Source organism: Anopheles merus, chromosome 3L, assembly GCF_017562075.2.
Source record: "Anopheles merus strain MAF chromosome 3L, AmerM5.1, whole genome shotgun sequence".
Classification (NCBI taxonomy): domain Eukaryota; kingdom Metazoa; phylum Arthropoda; class Insecta; order Diptera; family Culicidae; genus Anopheles; species Anopheles merus.
This window is the reverse complement of record NC_054085.1, coordinates 4,866,402-4,890,467: the sequence shown is the minus strand read 5'-3', so window position 1 is coordinate 4,890,467 and position 24,066 is coordinate 4,866,402. Positions and strand designations below refer to the sequence as shown.

The following is a 24,066-nucleotide window of genomic DNA, read 5'->3' as shown; positions in this document are numbered from 1 at the left end:
TTGACTAATTATTGCCTCATTTGCCTTCCCTGAGCCACGCACTTGACCATCCACAACCAGTACTTTCCTCCAATAAGACCAACGCCTGCTACTAGCCAGTCCCGACATTTGGTGGCGTAAATTGAAAAATTCCTCTACACCAAGCACAGATTAACGGGGACACGCGATCACCTGTTGTCCCGAAGTTCGATAAAAGGAGCCTGTCATATTTCATCACTTTCTTAATCTGTTTTTCCTTTCCTACCTCTGCTCTTTGCATCCTCGAATGAATGCAGTGCTGTCCATTTTAAGCATGAGGATTTGTTTCATTCATTTTACTTTGGTTTGCTTTAACACTGTTAGCTATAGAGTGCAAAAAGTGATAGCTTCAACTTTTACCTCTCTCACGCGTACGCAAACTTACTGCCTTTCGTATCCCTCATCGTCCAATTCACATTGAAGGTGGCTACGGCGGTTGTTGCCCTCCCACTCTTTGTTGTTTTACATTTAGTTTGTCCAAGAAACGAACGGATCCCTCCGTGAGCTGCAGTTTCGCCAGGAGATCCGCAGATATTCGCGCTCCGCACAAATCCGTATTTTGGATAGGATGCAAACCTGTTCCACCTTCCAAGGGTGTGATATTGGAATGCGACGTGAAATACATGCCACATTCGACCCAAAAACAAAACACATTTAAAGCCGTAGATGATAAAATATCTGCATTTTATTGTACCTTGATAAAGTGATTTTCCGAATGATTGAGCTGTTTTCTACGTAGTTGAAACCAATTGTACAACCCAAATTAAACATCAGTACTTCATCGTGATATCATGCTATAGGTGTAATCCACCGGATGCAGATGGTAACATCAATATTAATTTCACTACTAAAACAATATGATCACATGTTTCTAAGTATGCAGAAACAGAAACAACGTGTAAGCATGAGTGAATTATTCAAGCAACTTATTGCACATTTTTTTCATCGCGTTAGGTCCATTGCGCTAAAGCACTGCTTAAAAGTTATAGCCAGCTTGATGATCAACAATTGTCACAGCAACTACTTTCAGCTTCGCCTAAACGATGCACATCAAGTCGATCGTTGTTAGTCGGCCATCACACAGTTAATCTACGATAACCATTCCCTACCCCGAAAACGTCCTATTAGTGTCGGCTGAACAGGCCCAGCTTTCACTGTCTTTAGCAACCCTTCCGCAGACGATTTGCACATGGTCCGTGTTTCCACGCCTCAACGCGCATCTGCAAGATCTCGTTACGGGCGCAACGATAAACGTTTTCCTACTACCAGATGTCATCATTAGCCAATTATAGATAGAGTCATAATATATTTTATTGCCTGCTCCACGCCCCCAGGCTATGAAGGCGAAGCGTTTGCTGGGCGTTGGATTGACACGGATGAAGGTTCGCAAACCATGATCATCCTGCTCGTCGTCTCTATTCTTTGCTCACCTTTCTTTGCCGCATACGTGCAACGGAGTTTGCTTGTGGTGTCTGGTAGCAGCAAATACCATCACCCAACACATTCTATGGTCACTGCGAGGACCCCCGAGGGTATCACTATCCCTCTGCAACGTCCACAAGCCTCCAAAGAAGTTAAACATGCCATCGCCGAGTGCGAACCTAACGAGCGTCGACATCAACTTTTATTTTCATTTTATTACTACTGAGGATTATCACGGTACTACGGTGTGCTAAGAAAAGCAGTTTACAACCAGGGATGATAAAGAAGCCCTCCCCACGTAACGGTCGCCCTACGGAGGCGCCACAGCGTTTCTTCCCGTCGAACAAACAGGAAGGTCTAGGTTGATATTTCACACTGCACACTGAAACGCCATTTTACCAACACACATTCAAGTAGAGTGCGTGCCAAGCGCAATAAACAGCCAATAATTATGATTGAATGCAAAACGGTGTACCTAATAGATTTGTTCAGCAGGACTCAGCGGGAAATCATGCCATGCGTGTGCCAAAGAAGCACGTGCCACGAAAAGGAAACTTCGATCGTTCACTTCCTAAGAAATGCAAAAAAACTGAACACTAAAAAATCATAACCATTACACAGTGCTCCCCTTCGCCTCTAAGTTCAAGAGCCATAACAGGCTGTCGAGTCGGTTACTTCACTTTGCAAACTGGTGCTCGTCACCATTTATTCCAGTTCCGTAAAAATGGAAAAGGAGAGAGATATGTGGTGAGGGAGAAAGATTCTGTTGGGCGATGTGTCAGGGTAATTGAAAAGCACGAGCTCCAACAACTTGACGTACCAGCATGCATCACACGCAATACGGTGTCTGCAGATGACGAGTTTATGCCAGCGCTCCTGCGACCACACTAGTCGGGCGGAAGGTGATTGAAAGATCGTTAAGTCGATTACATCTGATTTATGACACTTCGAGCAGGATGTTGCTATTTTACTGCCGCTCGTGACAGTAGACTACTAGGACGAAGCAAATAGAGAGAGAAAGATGATCTTCTCATACATATTCGATACAATCATCCTAAAGCTCATGAAGTTTATCCTCATTTCATTTTCATTAAATATAATTGTACGACTTAAGTGATATGTTCGGATCTATTAATAAATATATGTTCAAATCTATTAAAAATTATTATTTCAATTATTGTTTTTTTATGATAAAAACGTTAACACATAAAATAAAATTAACACATCAGAATACATCGTAACTTATACTGTACTTATTAGAAATCATATAAATCATTTAAAAAATATTCACCATTCCAAGTAGCGAATATACATGAATAGTTGTTGTATTTAACATCGCGTACATGTTCAACGACTAATCGTAAACCTGGGCATACATAACGCTGCTCAATAGCGGAACTTTTCCCCTCGCGTGCAGTCAATGAGCAATCACACCTGGGATCTGATTATCAGCACGTGCGCAATCTAATTAGTGTAACTAAAGTGCAACAAGTGCCAATTGGAGGTATCATTTAAAGTGACACTAGCACATACTGTGCGATTTTGCATGCTTGTTATCACCGTTATCGTGGTGGCAAAACAGGAGGAAATACTTAACACTTTCCTTCGCTACACATGCCCCCGAGCTTTGCGCAGCGAAGGACCAGATTGTTGGACTATTGGAATTCCTGGTTATTTTTTTCTTCTTTTGCTTCGTTACTCGACCGGCCAGAGATAAAATACCCAAGCAAAACAGATTAACGCTGGCGAATCAAATCTTGAGGAAATTTTCTCATGACACTTGCGGAAGAAGGGACGAGAAATAAAAACGCAAAAGAAACGGAAGCGACCTTACCACCACCACAGAGCTCAACTTGTTTATGTTAATTAGGTGTTATTAATTAGGGTGATAATGATTATCGATCATTTTCACATTTTTTTCTTCTACTCTTTTCTTATTCTCGCGCACAAGCTCACTCACAAGTAAAAGCCAAGTGAAATAGATGCCCGAGAAACTAAGGCAGAACCGATGGACTTCGACAAAATCTTTACATAACACTCTCCCATTGAGCTAACGAACAAACCGAGAAGCAAACCGCGCAAACGGATACCCTTAGCCCAAGATAAATCGATTAGCGCTAAAGGGGTAAGCAGGAATGTGTCTCATTCAATTCCTTTAAGAAATTGACTTTTAATGCCGGTCTTAATGCTTCGATGTGAAGAGTGGAACATGAGAATCATTCCCGTTTCAACAGCACGCGTCTGCACATCCTTCAAATCACGGTGCTGTTGTTGTTTTGACGTTCGATAGGCTTTCGATTGACAATTTGAACGGGGTGTATATTTTCTCACTTTTTTGCCTGTCATTAACGTAACTCAAACAGCATTAATCCAACTGTAAGCAAAGTTGAAACACAATAGGAAAGGGAAGAGTTTAGAATTTCTCGTGAAAGATTACAGTGGTCCATTAGAGATAGTCGTCTATTAGAGAACATCAACCGGTGGCGCAAAGCCTTCAACTTCAACAATCCCAAGAATGATGTGGTTCTCTTGTGCCTGCGTCACAGCACTTTTCGGTCTAGCGATGACCATGTGATGTGTAATTATCATAAACGGTTTCTTAATTGATTTGAATACATAAATATCAATGCCGGTGGCCCTAGCGGCTACTGGCATAGGGTGACCCTTGATGGTTTTTGTTTTGAGTATGCACTCTCGCACATTACTGAGCTCGAAAGTAGGATGATGTGGACAAACATTTAGTGACCATAGGTTGTAATGAATGAGGGAACTCAAATGGTTAATGTTTCTTCAACAAAAATGGTAGCTGGTTTAGTGGATCGTCGGGATATACCTGGAAACTAAAGCTACTGGTTTCATCCATTTCATCATTTTCACGAGATAATCATGGAGCATCGTCCACAAACGACAGAAGCAGCGTTTTACGTGCCAACCTGACTCTTTCTTTTTGTCTTATTCAGGTATCCAAATTCACAGCTCGTTACAATAAAGCACCTGGCGGCAACGATCAAAGCGTTTAACTGTAAAGTGCAACAGTAACCATCCTGTCCATCAAATGATGAGACAGATTTCGACACCATCTCGTCAAGAATTTTTTTTAGGGTACTTGTGACATATATGGTTTAATCTGGTAAGCATAAACCCTCGATTATAAGTTTGCGTCTATCGGATTCGCATCGCAATGCTCCTTCAATGGGTAAGGTTTTTTGATAGGGAAACCCATCATATATCGTGATAAGGTTTCGTGTACAGAATAAGTATATTTGCACACTCCTCAAAAAATGTACGCTGCGGTGCTGCAAACCCAAATGAGCCCAACCCTTCCCTTCTTATCAGCGTCGTTCGATAAATTAACGCTAACAGAATGCCCAAACCTGTTTAAATCAGCTCCAGTAATCTGCTGATTAACATCCCAGCCACAGCGGTGTACGAGTAAGCGACGAAGCAAACAGTGCTTGGGACTGGGTAAAAAGGAGCTGGAGGTAGGAAAAAATGTACACCTTCCAATGCTGAACACAGATGACACAGAAGAAATAAAAAGAAGTTTACAATATCTTATCTTTATAACCATTGTCCCATTCCGTGAATAATTCCTCTTCGTTAATGACAACACACACACTGAAATGAGCAGGGAAGCAACGCAATGTAAAGGGTTTTGGCGAGGGGAATCGTTCATTCGTCTCGCAAGGTCCCGCAAAATCTTCTCCTAAACGACACTGATACAAGACAGGCGACGAACCTCCAAACTATCGCCCAAAAACCCGCTTGATGCTTACAATCGTGTAGAAAGAAAGCAAACCAAGAGATAGAGAGAAGAAAGAGTGATAGCGAGATATACAGAGGGCGACAGAGAACGAGAGATGGATACCTACGGAGAGAAATAAAAAAGTAAAGAAGAAGGTGGAGTGTAGCGGGGGTGGTTTTCTGACAGAGGAAAGATCGAAGTTCGACTTGGTCGTACGTCATCTGGGAGGAACTTTCCCGTGGCGATCCGACCCTGGTAAGGTGGCATGCAAGCATCGGCTGGTTGGGATGATGATGTTGCGAGAGCTGTCGTTGTTTGCGGACTGAGAATTGTGCAAAGAAATTGGCAAGAAAAAATTTCAATAATCAACTGATCAAGCAGCCAAGTAGGAGAAATTTACACTCGGCCGAAAAGGAACAAAACGCGAGCCACAATAACTTGGAAGCAACAAAAAAAAATACACACATCCAAGCCAACAGGCACGCACAGTTAAAACCCATCGGTCGCGTATCGAAAGGCACGAAGGTGAAGCTTAAATTACCTAACAGTAAATTGACTAATTGGCGTCACTGCGAGAAATATTCGACAGGATGGGAAGGAATGACGAGGATCCATCCTTTCCTCTCCGTAAGCACCATCCGATGTCCACTTGAGCATTCGTCATCTCGTCAGAACCGCATTGTCGGAATGGTTCAGTTACCCTTTTAATATTTTTTTTGTGCATGTGTGCACATCATATTCCGCAAAAAGTGTTCGCTCATTTTCAGCTGATTGAACCACCTTCGCCAGGTTCCGTGCGTAATGTAACAGCATTTTGCACGCCAACAATCACGGCCAACAGGTTATAGGGAACGAAACAAATCGTGTCTCCACTATAACGGCACCACCTCGCACCATGCACGCGCAAGCACCAAAAACCCACCGACAGCGAGTCGTAAAGTTCACGATTTTAAATTTATAGTCAAGATGAAAACTTTATCCGCGCATGCACCGTTTGCAACATTGCGGATGCAATCAATGACTGTGCTGACTGTGAAGTTTGTGCGTTAGCAATTCTGAAAGTTAGACGTAACGACCTGCTGCCGAAACAACGTTGGAATGGGATTTTTTATGCGTACTCATTTTTAATTTAATTTAACTTTTATTTCACTTCAAGAGATTCGCACAGATAGATAAGACCGATTAGCAAGGGAAAATAATCGTAATTTTTCGAAAAACATCGTCACATTTATGTCCCAATTAGCTTCACTCAGAAAACGGCATATTTTAAGCATTTCACAAAAAATCAACGTATTAAGTATTAATTACCTCTAAAACTTCCCAATGTATGTATTGAACAGGCATTTCCGAATGTTTATAATTACAACGTAACCTTTTTTAAATTTTAATTGGATTTCCACGACAAACTCTACGCAATTAAAATTGACACAATGAAAATTTCCATTTTTTCTATGTGAAGGAAATGATCAACGCTATCTGAAAAGAGTGCCCCTATGGAGTGACAAAACATTTTCCAAAGTTCATCTCTGCTGTGAATGGCACACGCGAGAAACTGGAATTGGCAACCTTCGTGCGTATGCAGATGATGTGAGACACAAACCAGCTGTCTCCAACTCGTGGGCAGCAGCATCTATGCCTTGAGATTCAAAGCTCCTCACCCACTTCAGAAACTTCCACCCTAATGACTAACCAACCAGAGCTATAGCTTTAACGTAACGTTTGCGGAAGGTACTACTAACCGAACGAAATATCATCTGTGTGCGGGGGCGCGGGCTTTTGATTTCCATTGCGTAGGGGGTCGTCCCCGTTGACCTTGACGGGTGGCGACAAAGGCAAGCGTTAGGCCGAACAAACCCGGACCATAGCTTGCCCCGCGAGCTTTCCAGCATTGCCTAGTGCGAAGCGATGGTGGCCCACGGGGACTTTAGATGCCGTACTGCGACTAAACGGATCGCGTAACTCTTCCCAGCAGGGACCGCCAATAAAACAAGAGCGAGGAAGTATTGCATGCATGCGGCAGAGAGGTGGAACCGGGTCGGCGACGAATTGTTATACTGAGATATTATAAATTACATTATCATGTAGCGCTACTTTGGATGTATTGCCAGTGTTTGCCTACGTTGTGCAGCGTCTCTGGTCGAAGGCTGTTGGCCCACAAGCCACCTCACTCAGCTCTCGTAGTGGTGGTGGTTACCAGTGCGCGTGCCATTCATGCGACGGTGTAAGGATCGCCCACGCGACACCAACAGTAACCCTTACCGTCAAACGAACCCACTTCAAAGCCTCGTGTAGCACCACTCAACGCTTCCGCAGTCTCCCACGGAGTCACCATTGGGCGATCTGCAGGCCCGCCGCTGGTGCGATAAATAAACACCGAAACAACACGCGCGCGCACCATCGCACTCAGTCAACCGACCGACCGCGTGGCGGATTGTTTGAAATTCATTACCAAGGTCTGGGACCTACCAGCGAGAACCAACGCCGTTACTTTGTGCGGTTTTGAGCGACTCCTTTTGAGCCGTCGTTTGCAAGCGTACCAGCAACGGTGCTGTGTTTGAATGATCGAGAGTGTCACACACCTGCCTGGCAGGTATTAAGTGGATCCGTTGCACCTCAGATCAGGCTGAAGAAGGCGCCTTTCTCAAAACATTCAGACCACCGTGTGCACACCGGCAAAAACCACTTGAGCAATGCATGAATGAAACCATCTATCTCTAGCCAGCGGGAGCGCTAATAAAGGCGAGCCGGTTAATATTGCGCATGTTCTACAGCCTACAGCGAGATCATCGGATGAATGGGTAAGGGAGGGATTCAGTGTGCTTTCTCATGTTCTACCACAATTTACCCGATATTAATGAGGGCTATTCGTGTGCAATAAAGGTGGAGCTTACCTTTCGCTAAGCGTATTGACAGTAAGTTATAAGAGAACGATGCTGTGGCTTCACGTTTCTTGATGATTGTATATGCCGCCTGAGACGTTAAAAAGGTGCATGTACTTGCAAATGGAAGCGAGTCAAAGAAAAAAATGTTAGAATTTGTTTGCCCATCTTGAATGTACTTCTGTGGGAACAATCTTGCGTTATGGGTCACGAACGGGACAGCTTTATAATATTGTACCACATTACATTGACAATACTTAATATCCGCTCTGCTCTACTGCAAACGGATGCATTGCAAAATTGAATTCCACCTAGCCAGAGAAAGTAACCAAAGATCACTCGATCACATCGAGTAAGCGATGCAAAACTGCTTACCATTCCCAAAACTCCCATTGGTCCATACTCGCTTGTCCAGGCAGCGAAAACGAGTGTAATAATACTTTATTTATCGCTTCCGGTTATGTCGTACGTGAAGGTAATGCACAACCTTTGGCCCTCGTGGTCACTGCTGGCGCCAGGTGCGCCATTCCCGTACAGACCCAAACCGACCGGAGAAGGAAATTTCTCCCATCCGTCCCATCCGGAAACATCAACACATTGTAAAGCATTTGTTTTTATCGGTGTGATTCGATCGGCGACGGTCTGGAGTTTGCTGTTGGACTGTTTATTAAATTATCCGATCCGTTGCCAGCGGAAAGAAAAAAAGATGAAGCCGAGTACGTTTACCGCAGTGCCATGCCTTTGAATTACCAGGAACTGCAAGAGCCACGGTAATTGATCCTTTTGCAATGCCCCTCCAACGTTGAACAAGGCGTCAGTGTGTTCGATGTAAACGTTGCGTGAGCAGGAAGCTGCGTTACTCTGAACTCCTCGCCAGTCCTCCCGACTGAAATCCAATCACATGCTTGTGCACAAATCCAAGCGTACAAAACCGAAAATAAATAACTGGCCGGCCATACACAAGTGCGAGCAAAAAACCAAAACTACCACCAAAAAAAATCTATATATTAAAATTAAGAGCCATCACAAGATAAATAAGCCCCAGCTGGAAGTCAGTCACCTTCTGCATACCTCTTTGCTACCTTCTGATTTCGCTTCCATGCTGCTATATACGTTCTCGCCATGGGAGAAGCTTGTCAAAATAATTTTCACGAGAAAGTGCCCGGGGCGAACGCGTGCCGATTACATTTATTTGTGTCATTTGCTGATCCACACGGACATGCAGGTTTCTGGCAATGGCTTTTTGTTTGTTTTTGTTTTTTTTTACTTTCAATGGTACTTGTAGCAAGTAGGATATTTGGCTGCCTCCATTGAGTATTTTGTTGTCTTTTGGTAATTGTTTGCAAAACGATTTATAAGTTATAATGTTTTTAATTTTTTATGAATTTACGTTTACGGTATGCATTGTCCATGATAGTTTTTGACCATTTCAATGAATTTTATTATTTCTTTAACTTTGACACTAAACAGTTTGTCTTTAGCCAATTAGCAAAACGAAATTTTAAACAGAATGAGAGCGCTGGTATCCTTAAAAGATTTCAATTGTAGTTCATGACAGAACCGGCATGACCGGCTGCCCGAAGTGCAACGACCGTTCATGCCAAATTCTACGACACGTTTAACTTATTCTCAACCAATACACCTCCGTTTCGGTGCCATTTGGTGCATGCATAAATCTTCCCCTTAGCGACGTTCATTCGCGAAAGCTTGCCCAGGATTGTCTCTATAAATCTTATCACCGTACAAGAATCAGTGTTCCGGCCTAAATATCGCATCGTAAGGGTCCGCTGTGTGTGAGTATGTACACATCGTTGTATGTTTACATATTCTCGAGAAGGACGCGTGCACGCGCCGCAAACGTACTCTACCCAAAAGGAACCCGAACGGCACGTTCCTGTCGTGTGCATTTCCTTGTCCTATTGGAGAAGGCTCTTGATTTAAATTAATGCATAAAATAATGCACCAACACGCGGTCGGCCCAACCGAGCAAGAAATTTTCAATCTCGTTCGGTGCAAGGCAGTGGAACTTACCAACAGCAGCTGACCAGCCGGCAGCATCGACATCGCATAACAGTAACATCAGCATAATGGGACCGACGCAAAGGTGGGAGGATAAGCAGATCGCCGAGAGCAAGCAAGCACCGTGTCTTCTTGTCTCGTGGATTTAAACCATCTTTTTTGTTTCTGGCGCGCTTCAGCTGAATAAAAGTGAAATAAACTTAAACAAAACGTCCTGCAACGGTCAGGGTTGCTTGAAGTGAAAAAGCGAGCAAAAAGCTTTAGGGAGGGCACACTTCGTAATGCCGCTGGTAATACGGCTAATAAATCTTCTTAAAAGTAAATTAATGTAGAGTTATACGCTCTTTACTTTATTTATTTCCAATTTTAATGCGATTCCTCACGAGGTAAAGTCCATGGTATCTTGGCTATGAGTTTTTAGTCTTAAGTCTGAGAAGGTAAAACCATGGGGCTTAACTTCGTTTAATCATACGATACTAGTATATTTTTTCATGTGTTTTAAATAATACATTAAATAAATTTAAACCTTTCATTGTAATAAAAACTGTAACACAAACTTTAAAATACACTGTTTATGTCTTTTAACTAAAAACTCCAAACTACTCGGATACTAATAATGCCATACTTTGTTGAGCGTGTTGTGTTAACTGGCGGATTCTCGTTGTTCTTTGAGCTGTAGTTTGCCGCACTATGCCGCCCTATTTCAGCTTTTGTTTAATCCCTGAACGATCGGAGGAGGTTCGTAATTTATCGGTTCGGATCGGTGTAAATTATGTTATTAGCTGTCGAGTGGACAAAACCATAACATGTCATACAGCGTCAGTGGGTACCTATTTTCGCTCGATCCGACTTTAGCAAAGGTGCACTTTAAACGATTTCATGCAGAAAAAAATTCATTGTATGGTTATATTTTTAACTACACTGATTCGGATTGTTTGACAGTGGCAGCTATTTTAAAACGACTATAGTAGACTATCAATACAAATATGAAATGAAATGATTTCATATAGTTAATTTGTTGTTTGTTTGTTTGGAAATCTAAAATGTATCAAAAATATAAACAAGATTCAAATAGCGATATTATTTATAATTTAAGGTCATTAAAGTTCCTATTAAAACTCTGTTTTATGTTTAACTGCCGTTGACGGTCTTTCAAAGAAGAAATACATGATCGAGATTAGAAAACAATTATATTTGATATTTTATTGTTAAATTTAACGGACGTCAAAAGGACCCTTGAAGTGAGATAACCCAACACCATACATACACAATACATACAAACATTAACTATACTTCAACACAATATAATAAGTTACTTGGAGGTAATAATTTACCTATTTTGATAATTATCAAATATAATCACTTAGCTGTTGTTACATACTTCGAAACCACACACGCAGTATTTTGATAGTTCCTAAATAAAATGTGATAAAATGGTGCCTCCTAGCACACATTGATAAATCAATAATCTGAGCGATGAATTCATGGCACGCATTCACTTTCTTATGTTCGAGTTAATTAAATATCTATAGACTGTGTGCCAAGAATCAACAGGCAAACATTGACACGTTCCACCGCAATTACCCTAAAGGCTTTCTCAGGTAACACTGAGCAAAGCTTACAGAGAGTATGAATGAATTGGACGGATATAAATATTACTGCCCAGGTAAATCCGTATGACGAAAGATGATGTGAAACGGGTGTGCAGTACAACATTACCACACGCTTCTCAATGAATGAGAACTTCAACTTTTCAATGACGCAGAGGAGGCACTTTAAGTCGCGTGGGTGTATCAAAACATATAAACTCCGGACCACGCTCCAGCCACGATAGATTCGAGGTCTTCAGGGGTAGTGCAAACAAAACTGCTCCAAAAATGATTCCATCACCGACCAATCTCCCACCCTTAACTACTTTGGGCTGCTTGGTCAAATCGGTTTCGAAAACCTATTGAAACGTTGATACATCGCAACTGTAAATATTTTTATAACCACATGTTTGAGCACCTCAACTGGGCCACTACGACTTTTCCCGTAATATTGGAAGTATTATGGTTACCATACGAACGATTTACAGTCTCCATACACACTATGAGATGCCGTTTCTTTGTATAAATTCGTTTTTACGAGTATGCAGCTTATGTGTCCACCATCCTTAAGTCAACTTATTTCCGTCCATCTTCTGAACTCTCTAGTAACCCTAGACATTGATTGATTCTCAAGATTTTGGTCGATGAGAAAGCACCCGATATGCAAATGAGACACTGATATCAACTTAACACCCACGAGTGAATTTTGCACACGTATGACGCCAGTTAATCTTGCTGATTAGACTACACTAAAGGTAAAGATCACATCAACGTATGGTATACCAATACTATCGTGCGGCATACTTTTCACCGTAAATTTGAAAGTAGTTATCTTACTTCAATTTCAATTTTCATACATTGGTGGCGCTGTTTTGTTAAACTGTCGTAAAAGAAGGTACACCAAGAAGGTCCGTTGCCCAATACATCAAACTGTGTCGTAGTTCGATTGGTGAAGGGACAACAGAATGCTCCTCCAACAATTTCAACCTCAAAAGCAATGGCTCGTGTGCAAATGATGCTTTTCCAATGACTTTATGATCTTGACTTTTTTGCTCAACTATAAAATCATGCATCGTACAGGATGAAAAAGAAAGGTTTCGCATTTGATTCGAGAGAGCGGGAGACAGCGATTTAAGCAATGTATTGAAATTTTTTAAATCCTATAACTTAGAAAGCTTTACGACCAAAACAGCACGTTTTATTCTGTTTTCAAAAAGTACGACCAGCGGGCGCATGGCGTATGTTCCAGTCGAATGTACAAACACATTTCGCCCGCTAGCGTCTTCCTACTGCTGCTTATTCCAAGACCGCCGTTTAACGGCCGTTTGTTCAGTTGTTCGGTCTGATTGATCGCGACATTTATGGCAGGTATTGCGAACCTCAGAGAGATCCAGCTCCATGATTATCCTCAAGCAAGGATCATCCTATAGTTTGTTGGGGCGCGGTTTTTGCCAGTATGATGAATATAGTATGCCTTTTTATTGCACCTGCCACACTGATGACCCAATGCTAGAGCGATGTATATTCGGTAATGAGGACTGTAAACTTTTTATTAGCTCTGCTCCTTCGACGAAATACAGGTATGATAGAAGTAGCTGATGAAGCTTTTTCTGACCGAACGCGAAACAATAGAACATATGACTGAAAACATGTATTTACTTTTTATGTATCGAAAATTGAACATTGCATTACTACATTTGGAATGCTAATGGCCCCACGGGGGCGCAATAAGTATGCAGTGTAGTAGAATACCATTTACATTACTATACTTGTATGGTTTGGACCATTCTTACAGTTCTGTTTTATAACTAAATGTATATACAAGGAAGAATGAGATGCATGAACCGCATTTGGCAGACACAAAAAGTAAGAAAAGCAAAGCATTTTTTTAGTTAGGCAAAACATCATAAAGACTTATTCTATTCTGATTTCAAATGGAGTTCAAGAAAATGAACTTCAACTCCAGTTTTTCGATCATGTCGTGTTCAAAATACAACGGCTTTGCTGACAGATTTTATGATACTCATTTGGTAAGTGCAGGCTTAATATTTTGTAGCTGATCCCCGAAGTTGGAAACAACGAAATGGTATGATGAAATTACAAAATATGCGTTGGCTAAGCATACAGTAATTAACATACATTCATTTCCACCGGTCATTGGCAGACTGCTCCCCCATGTCTACGAAAGTAGATTCTCTCGTGAGTTGGAATCACAAGCATTTTCCTCCACGATGGAAAATACTTGCTTGCGTTCCGTAAATCATTGACGCCTCAACACTCATAAAATATAGTTTTTACACACCGCAATACCCCAGCAACGTGTAGTTCCAAGCGGAAACGCGCTCGTGACAGTGTATGCGAACCAAACGACTACTGCGCCGGTTCGGTGTTGCGGTGTGTGCGCGTTTACATCATCGCTTAGAATGGATCAACCGTATTCTGGGAAGCCATATAGAGCGTTATGTTTTCGTTCCATTTCTGTCAGGTTCAACTATCATAGGGAGGCTAGCATTTGAATTGCATCCCCTTCCCACGTGCAAGGTTGCCGTTTGCTCAGGGGAAACTTAGAAATACATTTACCATAGTCCCACTCACTGAGTCATCGTCGGTGATACGTCGCTGGGACATTATGGCTAATTAGAGCGAACACTTTCCAGAAAAGTGAAATATTTACACTTCCAAAAACGTGCTGTGACCAATATATCTGCACGATAGGATACTGCATGCATACTTTCAAAAGGGACTATTTATGACTGAATAACATGTACTGGGAATAGGCGAACGTGCTCTGATATACTTATGTAAGTTTTATTTTCTTTTTCTTATTCAAAGATAACGATTAATATAGCCTATAGCTCAACCAAATTACAATTTTTTTTATCTTTTTTTTAAATAAAATTTATAACATGATTCGGTCATATTTCCCGCATTAAAAAATAATTGTGATAAAAGTTATTTCACTTGGAACTATTAGAGGGTTATGGAACCTGCCACACTAAACTGGCAACCGGCATAGTGTCTATATTTAGTCACGCTCAACAGCTGCTCGTTGCACTAGCAAAGACTCGCCTCAGTAAGCCGAGGTGGCCTAACGATCGAACTACACGACACGGTGGTCTCCAAATAGGGTCAGTTGTTGCATCGTGACGCCAGCACTCCTTTCCCCGTATCTCCTCAGGGGGCAAACACGAGAGAAGAATTCGCATATTTGGCAGGAAATCTTTCTACGAGCGGTCTGAGGAACTAGAGGGGGTCTTCAAATATACATACTTCCTCCGGATCAGGTCATGTTTATCGTAACGCTTCGATCGTTTTATGAATGAAGCTGAGCATACCAAAAGCAACAGAACGTTTCGAATTGACAAAAATAAACACTACACTCTCCGGCGTCGTGTTTTTCGGTCTTGCGTGCGATTCTCTATGACTACTTGTACAACTCAATGAGATTCAAACGTAGCATACCGTTGAGCCTGCTACGATCTTAAGTATTTCGTTTAACTAAAGCCGTATAGCAGCATTCTACGTAATGAATGTTTCCTATTTAGAACAAAATTATACGTATGATGATGCAATTGTAGCACGAATTCAAAAGTAGTCATCCACCAGACACTTTTGGTCGCATATATTCTACGTGAAAGTTTTATTGGGAGTGTCTCGTTCACTCTGTCCGCCGGGCGTTGCGACATTCAAGCACTTTTATTTGCGTATAAGGTTTCCTTCCTACACAGCTTGAGGTGCCAACATATTTTTTATAACAACAACAAAAAATCGTCATCACATATACTGCTCGAACAAAAGGTGCGTATTAACCTAATGACCTGTTCCTCACCTAAACAACAGAAAATGTTGTATAATTTCTGCCACCGCGTGCTCTTTATATCTTCAGCAGATGGCTTAAGAGCGCATGGTACTTATTGAAACGGAAATCTTCAACGACGCACCAACAATAGACCATACCGCCCAGAAGCGTCAAAAAGCGTTGAAAGTTTCATAATAGCTAAAGTGAAACCACCCACGAGTTAAAACGTGCTGATTTTTTTTACTGGATACTGGGTTTACATGATTTTTGGTAGTTTTTGGTAGTCTACAGAAACGATTATTAAACCGTGAGATGATTTCAAAATATTTAATGAAAAAACAAAAATTCATGAAAAACTCTGCAAATACTAAGCTAATTTAAAATAAAGCCTCCGATATGACCTATGATTTGTTTAAAAACATGCCCAAATCATTATAAAGCATTTCAATCGCTTTCTAAAATGACAAAAATATTTCGTTATGAATGACTAGCAACTTACTGTAAATTGCAATCAGAAAGTCGTACGTACAAGATAATCCTTTCTTTAGTACCTTACTATTAAGGTATGTTTATGTTTAAGTTTTAAGGTGTTACTTTTGCATATCAATACATAACATTTAAATAAAAAAGCACTCGCAATGCCTGATGCTTTCCTGCTTTCCGCTGAAAATATTTCCGATCAATAAACAATAAATGTAACTGCATAGCAACAGTACACACTGAGATCGTTATGATTGAGCTGTAATTTCATCATATCAAAGCCGCGAGACGCACATGCAGATTCCGTGCACTGTACCAATATATGCAAATGTATACGCGTTAATCGATTGCTAACTATCACACCGTACTTTACGAGGTTCACGTATGTGTTCATTTTCTTATGTCTTCGAATCAAACTGATCAATCAATCAATCTTAGCACGCGTCTCGAACGAAGTGTCACACCGGAATAAATAATTAACTTCTCGTCCATAGCTTCCGGTCCATGGAGAGCTTGGTCGGTTGAAAAACTAAGCACATCGTATTGACGCATAGCAAGACTAATTGTTTTCACACACTCTCAATTACACTGTGTCAGCGGCAAGCGCTTTCGCACTGCAATGTACGATTTCCGATGCGCATTTTCCAATTCCAAACGTTCGTGCAGGAAGGAAGCAAATAAATACTGCACATTCCTTCGCACATTGTAGGGTTCACTTCCGATGGATAATACTTTACACCGTGTGGCCTCTTTTTTCGCTGTGTGGTGAGCGGACGTGCTACAGAACGTACAGTGATAAGCTGTGTGGTGTGTAGCAATGTTGGAATGTATTATAAAAAGGAGCGTAGTAAATAATGCAGCCATGCATAATTAGGTTAGGCATAGTTGAAGTATCTTGCGTTCTCTTGCTTGAAACAAAAATATCAAAAGCATTGACTTGTACAAGCCGAGAATAAATCATTGTGATGTCTGTTCCGCATAACAAATTATACTATGGCAACATTAACTTCATGTCCCTTGATCCACTAGTGCAATTCAAGTTAATGGCAAAGCAATTGATCTAAACGCCAACAGCATCCATCGCTCGGTTGCACAGCTTGCTTGTCGATGACTCGAGAAGTATAATCACTCCACACGTTGAAGCCGGCCCAGGGAAAAATGAATTATTAATAATTCAATCACTGATCTAAACCATCAGTTTTGTCAAGAGAATTATGTGTTTCATCTCTTGTTTGCTTTTAAGGTGAAATACGGATGTTATGGATGTAGTAGAAGTTGATGATAATATTAAAGTAATTTTGAACCCCAAATTTTCTTTTCCCATTCCGAACATTTTGTTACATGTTACTTTAAATGTTTCTTCCAAGCGAAGATAACGGAATAGTAGTTCGTTGCTTAAACTCCACCTTGCTGAAAGATGATTCACACACACATTTTTACCACCTACCATAGTCAGTGAACATAGTCTTCACTCTGCTGAAACACACAACGATGAAAATGGAAAGCAACAAACGTAGTTGAAACGAATCTCACTGCAGCATGCATCTACCTAGCCAGAGTAACGCATAAAAACTACAAACAATCAAATAAATATGCTTATTTTATGTCAGTCTTTCCATAAACATTTTATAAAGCACTTGATTCCAACCATCAAAAGAGCGAAAGAAATACAGAAAATGCAAAAAATCACACTAAATCATGCGGTTTAAACATTCTTATCTCTTTTTTTTCAGTGAAACACGAAATGGCACTAACGACGATCGAGAAATTCACGGGATTAAATATTTCATTTTCTCATTGCTTTTAATGTAATCACTCAGATGCTTATTGTATTGTTGAACAAGCTAGATGTGATTTCTGTATCAATATGGTTTGCGCCAAGGTTTTGATTATATCTTTTACCTTCTTTTATTTTCTTGAGTTGTGCCTTAAGCTCATTTCATATTGTTTGCATAGGTTTACTCATTTTTTAATTTTCTTTATCTACCCTATATACTTACTATTACTAATATTAATGGGTCAGGGGTTTAATGAAGATTCGTCTTGTCGCTTTTCTTTTTTGTTTACTTATTCATTAAAAAAGAAAATTATCTTTAAATAAGTTAATACATGATCAGTGTGTTTGTGTTTTGTTTAAATTAAATTCATCTAATACCAGCAGCGTTAATGCAAGCTCTGTTCGAACGTTTTCTATTTGTACAGCTGCACTATTTCTTTCAGAATGGACACTTTAAGTTTCAGAGACAAACATTATGCCCTTCTGGCCAAAGTTTGCTCGACCATACTAGCCTTTGAATGTTGGTATGTACAAGTAACGCATAGAATCATGCTCAAAACGAATAAATAGCCCTTAAGCGTACTGCTGTTGCCCTACGCTGCTGGCATCTAGCTGCCTAAGCATTCGTCTTATTCGCTACAATATTACACATTTTTCACTACTCTTTGTGTGGACGCTTTGAGGCGTATGCCGTCATTACGGTATAGCCTACCGTTTCACGTGTAAATTTTACTGGATCGCTTACGCTTGATTATTCTACTTACAAAATTAAAGCAAAATTACGAAAATTACGCCTAACAACAAATTCCTAAGCTTACATGCAATAATAACTTGGACTATCATCTACTCGCGTCGCTACATGTTATTCTTGCTGATATGTCTGTGATAGATTTACATTTTTTTTATGGTGACTACAACAATTGAAGTCAGATGTGCTTTAATTAGTGATAGAATTGGAGTTTTCTATGATCATCGCTTCGCCACTTATTATTATTATACTTGTTTGGTGATTCATTTTTTTTAAATGAATGAAATTGGGATTTTGTAGCACGCATAATAAATTTAACGAAAAGAAAACAAAACAACAAAACAAATAAAGCGATGCGTATCGGTTAGGAAAGTAAAATGAAATGGAATAATTTTGAACGCGACTAACGAATTAAATATAAATACGATCATACAACAAACAATAACACGCCAACGCTTACACAAACACATACACACGCAAACACTATACACGGGCATACTCATTTATGGGTCAAGGGATGATTTATTTGCTTGTACGGGGTTTGGTGGAAATAGGGATATGATAAGGAGATAAGCAGGAAAATGTCGTGTAAAGGAAGAAAGATTTACACCATCATCAATACACACTCAATCGCAAAAATGTGGTGTAGTCCAACCTTCTGCTGATGGGCAACATTATCAATCTTCCCTGCTACGCTTGTGTCAACACTCACTCAGGATTGTCTACTTGGGTACTTGATGGGTTTGTAAAAGATGTCTAAATTTAATAGATTGTTTAACTCTACCGAACAGCGCAGAGGAAAACCTGAATGAAAGTAACTGGACCTCCGACTTTTTTCGATTCGGTCTGCAAAAGTGAATTACTATCAATTAGCACCCCGGAATCTGGCGCTGGTCGTCTTTGATGTTGCGATCACAAACAAAGAACTTGAACCAACAACAACGTGCAACTTTGGATGAAAACTTTTTCGGACGCTTACAACAATTAGCGTATCAATGGAAACTGATAACTCGCCGAAAAAGATAATTTTTGAGAATTATGACTAAACAAACGACCTGGTGCGGAACTAAGTTTTCTTGCCACTTTCTTATTCAAAATACCGTACATTGAATTCTTTTATATAAAACATCAAGTTATCTGAAGAAACTGATTTAATTTTTTTCTTAATTTGAACAGTTTTCTACCGCTTTTTGCATAATTAATAAAAACTGTCAAACAACACTCAACACAGTAAAATGATACGTTCATCGATCGTTGTGTTGGTAAATATTCAATGTGCTGTAGAGAACCACGCACGTTGAACATCAAGTGTGTGCGTTTTTTTAAATCATTTTTATAATCACAGGGTGATGAATAGTATTTTTCCATTGTTCAACCCCGGCACCGGACCGAACAGAAGGCGGAAGATCGATACCTGAAAGCAGATGCAGATTCAACAGTGAAAATGCACCAAAGAGATATTCAATAAATTCATCAAAATTTCACCGTCACATAGTTTTGAGGACACAAAACAAAATGACTATGTGTTTGTGTGTAGCAATACATTACGTTTTGCAAAATCAATATCTTCAGTACGGACCAGAAGCCGCAGTATTTAATTTAGTAACTGCGACACTTTTTTGCACATGTCTGCCGCTTGCCAAAAAATCCAGGATTGCAAATATTGACATTGCTTCTGTTAACAAAAAACAAGTGATTTTCTCAATACGACCTCAATCCCATACAGGCGCGCACCGATTGCAAACGAAAAGTCACCCACTGTGAGCTGCGTGAGATTGGTGATTGGATATGTCTGCTTATTCTTTTTTCTCTTTTTATTATTTGTATTCCTCCTCAACTTATTACTTTTACATCCTCCTCGTGGTGTGAGATCGTTGTGGAAATTGTTTAAGATTATTTATAAATTATTACACTGTATTTATGCATTGCAGTGCGGAACCCGGATGGAAGAGACACAGCTTCTTTATTTCACATTCCAAGCATCAGTACCAACATTTCGGCAGTTAATTTTTTCATGCGCATACGAATTGGTGAGCAACGCTCATCTCATCCTGCAACATTCACTGTTTATATGAGGTTCATCGTCATATATTTTGCACACGTAGAAATGGACAATAATTACCAGGCACTCTTTGATGCCAGTAACATCAACAAAAGTACAAAAAGAAAAAAGAAGTGTTTGTGTCATATGCTGAATCTTGCCTGTGTGTATTACCTTCCCCTTCTTGTGCAAACAATAACTACAGAGGAGAGTGTGTGGAATGGTGAGTACAGTTCCTTCCCTTTTTTGTGGGTATGCGTATGTACTGCAGGTTGGTAATAGTTGCGCGGCGCTACACACTACATCAGCAGAAGACACTACCGCTGCGCGTGCGCATGAGTCATATGCGTGTGGGAGTGATGGGGGATGTGGGAATGATGAGTGTGACCGGAGTGCGGCGGATAGGATTGGGCATGGGAAAGTGGGGAACCCTGGCCTCCGGGGTACGGCTGCTGCATCAAGCCCTGGTCGAGCCCGTAGTGGCCGGTCTGCGGGTGACCTAAATGAGCATGCCCGTGGTGGCCGTGGCCGTACACTAATTGCCTTACTTTGGAGTCTTCGTCGCCGATGTTGTAGCTGAGCTCGGTCTCCTCGAAGCCGGTCGCGGACATGCGCTGGTCGCCCGATGAACCCGTCGGTGGATCGGGCGAATTTAGGCAGGTCTGGATGAGCGCCTTGCCCGCCTCCGACGTGATCATCGGTTGCAGCTTGCGGGTCGCAAACGTGTACACGTGACCGGTTTCGGAGGCCACCAGCAACATAACTTGCGTGCCGGTAAGTGTCGACAGTTCATATGCCTGTAATGAAAAGAATAAACAAACAAAACATTGTTAATGATTTCAAAAGTGACATCGGAAAAAAGCTTTACATATTTCTACTGCTCAGAAAAATGTTTATCAGTACAGGTGACCCTCGATATACGATTGTATTTGGGACCGAAAAAATGTCCCTAAGAAAAGTGTAAGTCGAAAGGGTCGTCAGTCAAATATCTGTCTCTTCAACCTGAAGTTAAAGAGTCGAAATCTATGATATCGTGGTCGCAATCTGATGATATCTACGATATATTTAATGAAAACAATGTTCGATAATGTATTTTTTTTCTGAATGTCATTATAGTAAAAAATGTCTAAATGTCGTTGAGTAGTACTGAAATCTTCATAAATGTGTATGATAACCATTGCATTCACATCTCATATGACGAATGAAAATATATTATTTACTAGATTACATAATTTTAATAACATTAATGTTAAAAGTTAAGTTTTAACAATAGTTAATGTTTTGTTCAAAATAAAACTATTTTACATGAGGCAATTTCAAATGACACACCAGCTGAATTGTAGCCAGGGCTAATTTTTTTTTTGTGTTTGTAAATTGTATTTTTCCTGCATGCTGTTCCGTTGCTTGTCGATTTATTATACACCTGCTGCACTTCATTCATCTACAACTGAGATTAAAGCCGCCGGAAATCAAAATGGATATGTTTATTAAATTAGACGACATCGTATGCAAAATAAAACTAGGGGCGACAACAGGCATCAGATACGCCCTCTCAAGCCTCCCACAAACGACCTTCCAGCATAGCGAAGGGCGCAAAAACAAAGACCTCCGCTATATGAGAGTCTTAACCTTACTAACAGCTACACATCTTTCCACCCAGCTACGGAACACCTATACCACAACGAACAAAATACTTACATCCGAACGATTCATCCACCCACATGAAATCAAGCCCCCAGAATAAACTATAATACGTTTCATCGCAGATGAAGGAAATAAATTATTCAATCAACGACACTGTAAATTATCCAGAAAGAAAGAAGGTGTATACATTTTTTTAGGATTCATATATTTCCGGCGTTAGCACGCGTGCTTGTTACTGACGTTAAAAAAACGAAGATCGAGAACCGGTATAATACAAGCAAATTCGGATGGACACTAAACAACATCATTTTTGAGTTGGCAAAAAATAATTCAATACTTCTTTGTTGGCGTGCGTGTGGGCTGAAAGTCTGACATAGGCAAACTGACCACTCCGAAGCCCGAGGGTTTGATTCAATTTAAAGGAACATATTATAATGAGCTTTTAAGCTATTAATTAAGCCTCAGATACCCACGTAGATGATCTACGCGACGAAATCAAAAGTCCATGCTTACGCACAACTTAATAAACTAACGAACGAACAGGTCCCAATACTGTCCAGCTTTGCCGAGCAGCAAAAAAAGAAAAACTTGAACAGAGAATCCATTCCACACGCGCACAGGTTGGGCGCCAACATTTCATCGCTTAACTGTGACCACGGGGAACAACTTTCCTACCGTGACTGGTTCAAGCTGAAACGTAAGACAATTGATTGAACATCGAATGATTTGAGCCGGCACCAAGCGACGAACCTTTCGAGTGAACCGTTCTCCTCGCAACCGGTTATGATTCACCGCACTCAACGCATACGCAGAAACACGCCAAATTGGTTGCGTATCGTTTGATCTAGTAGATTTCGAAGTAGCTCATAGATTGTGAAGTGAAGAAGGTTTTATTGTTGCGCACACTCCACCAACGCTAATCTTGGTCATGGTGAGTCCTGTACAAACCTCATCTTATTATGCCCTCACAGATGCGATCCTTGACGGTTTTTCATCCGCTTCACCAGTAAAATCTCCTCCAGTTTCAAGCCATTGCTAAAACAACACACATACACACATTTATCCCCGCTATGTCTCAGCTACGCATGTTTTTTGCGCAAAACGCTAGCTCCCCTCAATACTACTCAATCAAATTTATGACACCTACCGCTGGAGGGGGCGTTCATGTGTGATACACGTTGATTAAATCAATTTGCATATTACACACAGGTGGACACCACACGAAACTGGGTACCGTAAGCCGGCTTCGGTTGCCCGTAGGGGATAGTTCTATTAATTCATTCAAGCTCACACACGAACACACGCATGCACGCACACTTTTTCCGATGACATCATCCTATCTACGGACACTGATGAACCGAAATCGATTTTATCGAGGGTTTTGTGCTTTCTAATCAGTGAACGGGAGCACGTGCGCGATGCCAATGGCATGAGATCGATTTTTACGGCTTCGCTTTTGTGGGATCCGTGCAACCCCTTGAAATTAGGCATCAATTTTACAGATCGATATGATCATCATGTAAATGATAGCGTGAACATGGCGACAATCATTACACAGTGTCGAAATTGATGAACATTTGTTTATGCACGTGCTCTATTAGAATCAATGAAGGAACTTGTTCTCGTAAATCACCCCAAATATGCTACACTTAACAGTGACCGAATACCTACTTTAATTATTGTCCGGTAAGATACTATTGAAAACGAACTATTAATTCCTGAATTTCATCAATGGTCTTTTTAACATTGTAGATTTTCGAAAATTTATTTTGGCTTTTGGCATGATTTTTTAATCATGTTTCTTTATGGAAACAAAGGTTTTATCAATCATATACATAATTTATTATTCAACTGTGAGATATGTAGTGCATAATGAATAGCGTATATAGAGGCAGTCCCTTGATA

The 24,066-nt window shown here is 40.6% G+C and overlaps 1 protein-coding gene across 3 annotated transcripts in view; it reads right to left on the bottom strand.

Moving 5' to 3' along the window:
* The window catches only part of LOC121598749 (serum response factor homolog), a 118,559-nt gene that overhangs the window by 71,969 nt on the left and 22,524 nt on the right, over positions 1-24,066 (bottom strand). For all 3 annotated transcript variants that reach the window (XM_041926004.1, XM_041926003.1, XM_041926005.1), the window contains one exon: positions 21,066-21,314. In XM_041926004.1, coding sequence (XP_041781938.1) covers positions 21,066-21,314 — 249 coding nt within the window. The remainder of the gene's footprint in view (positions 1-21,065; positions 21,315-24,066) is intronic.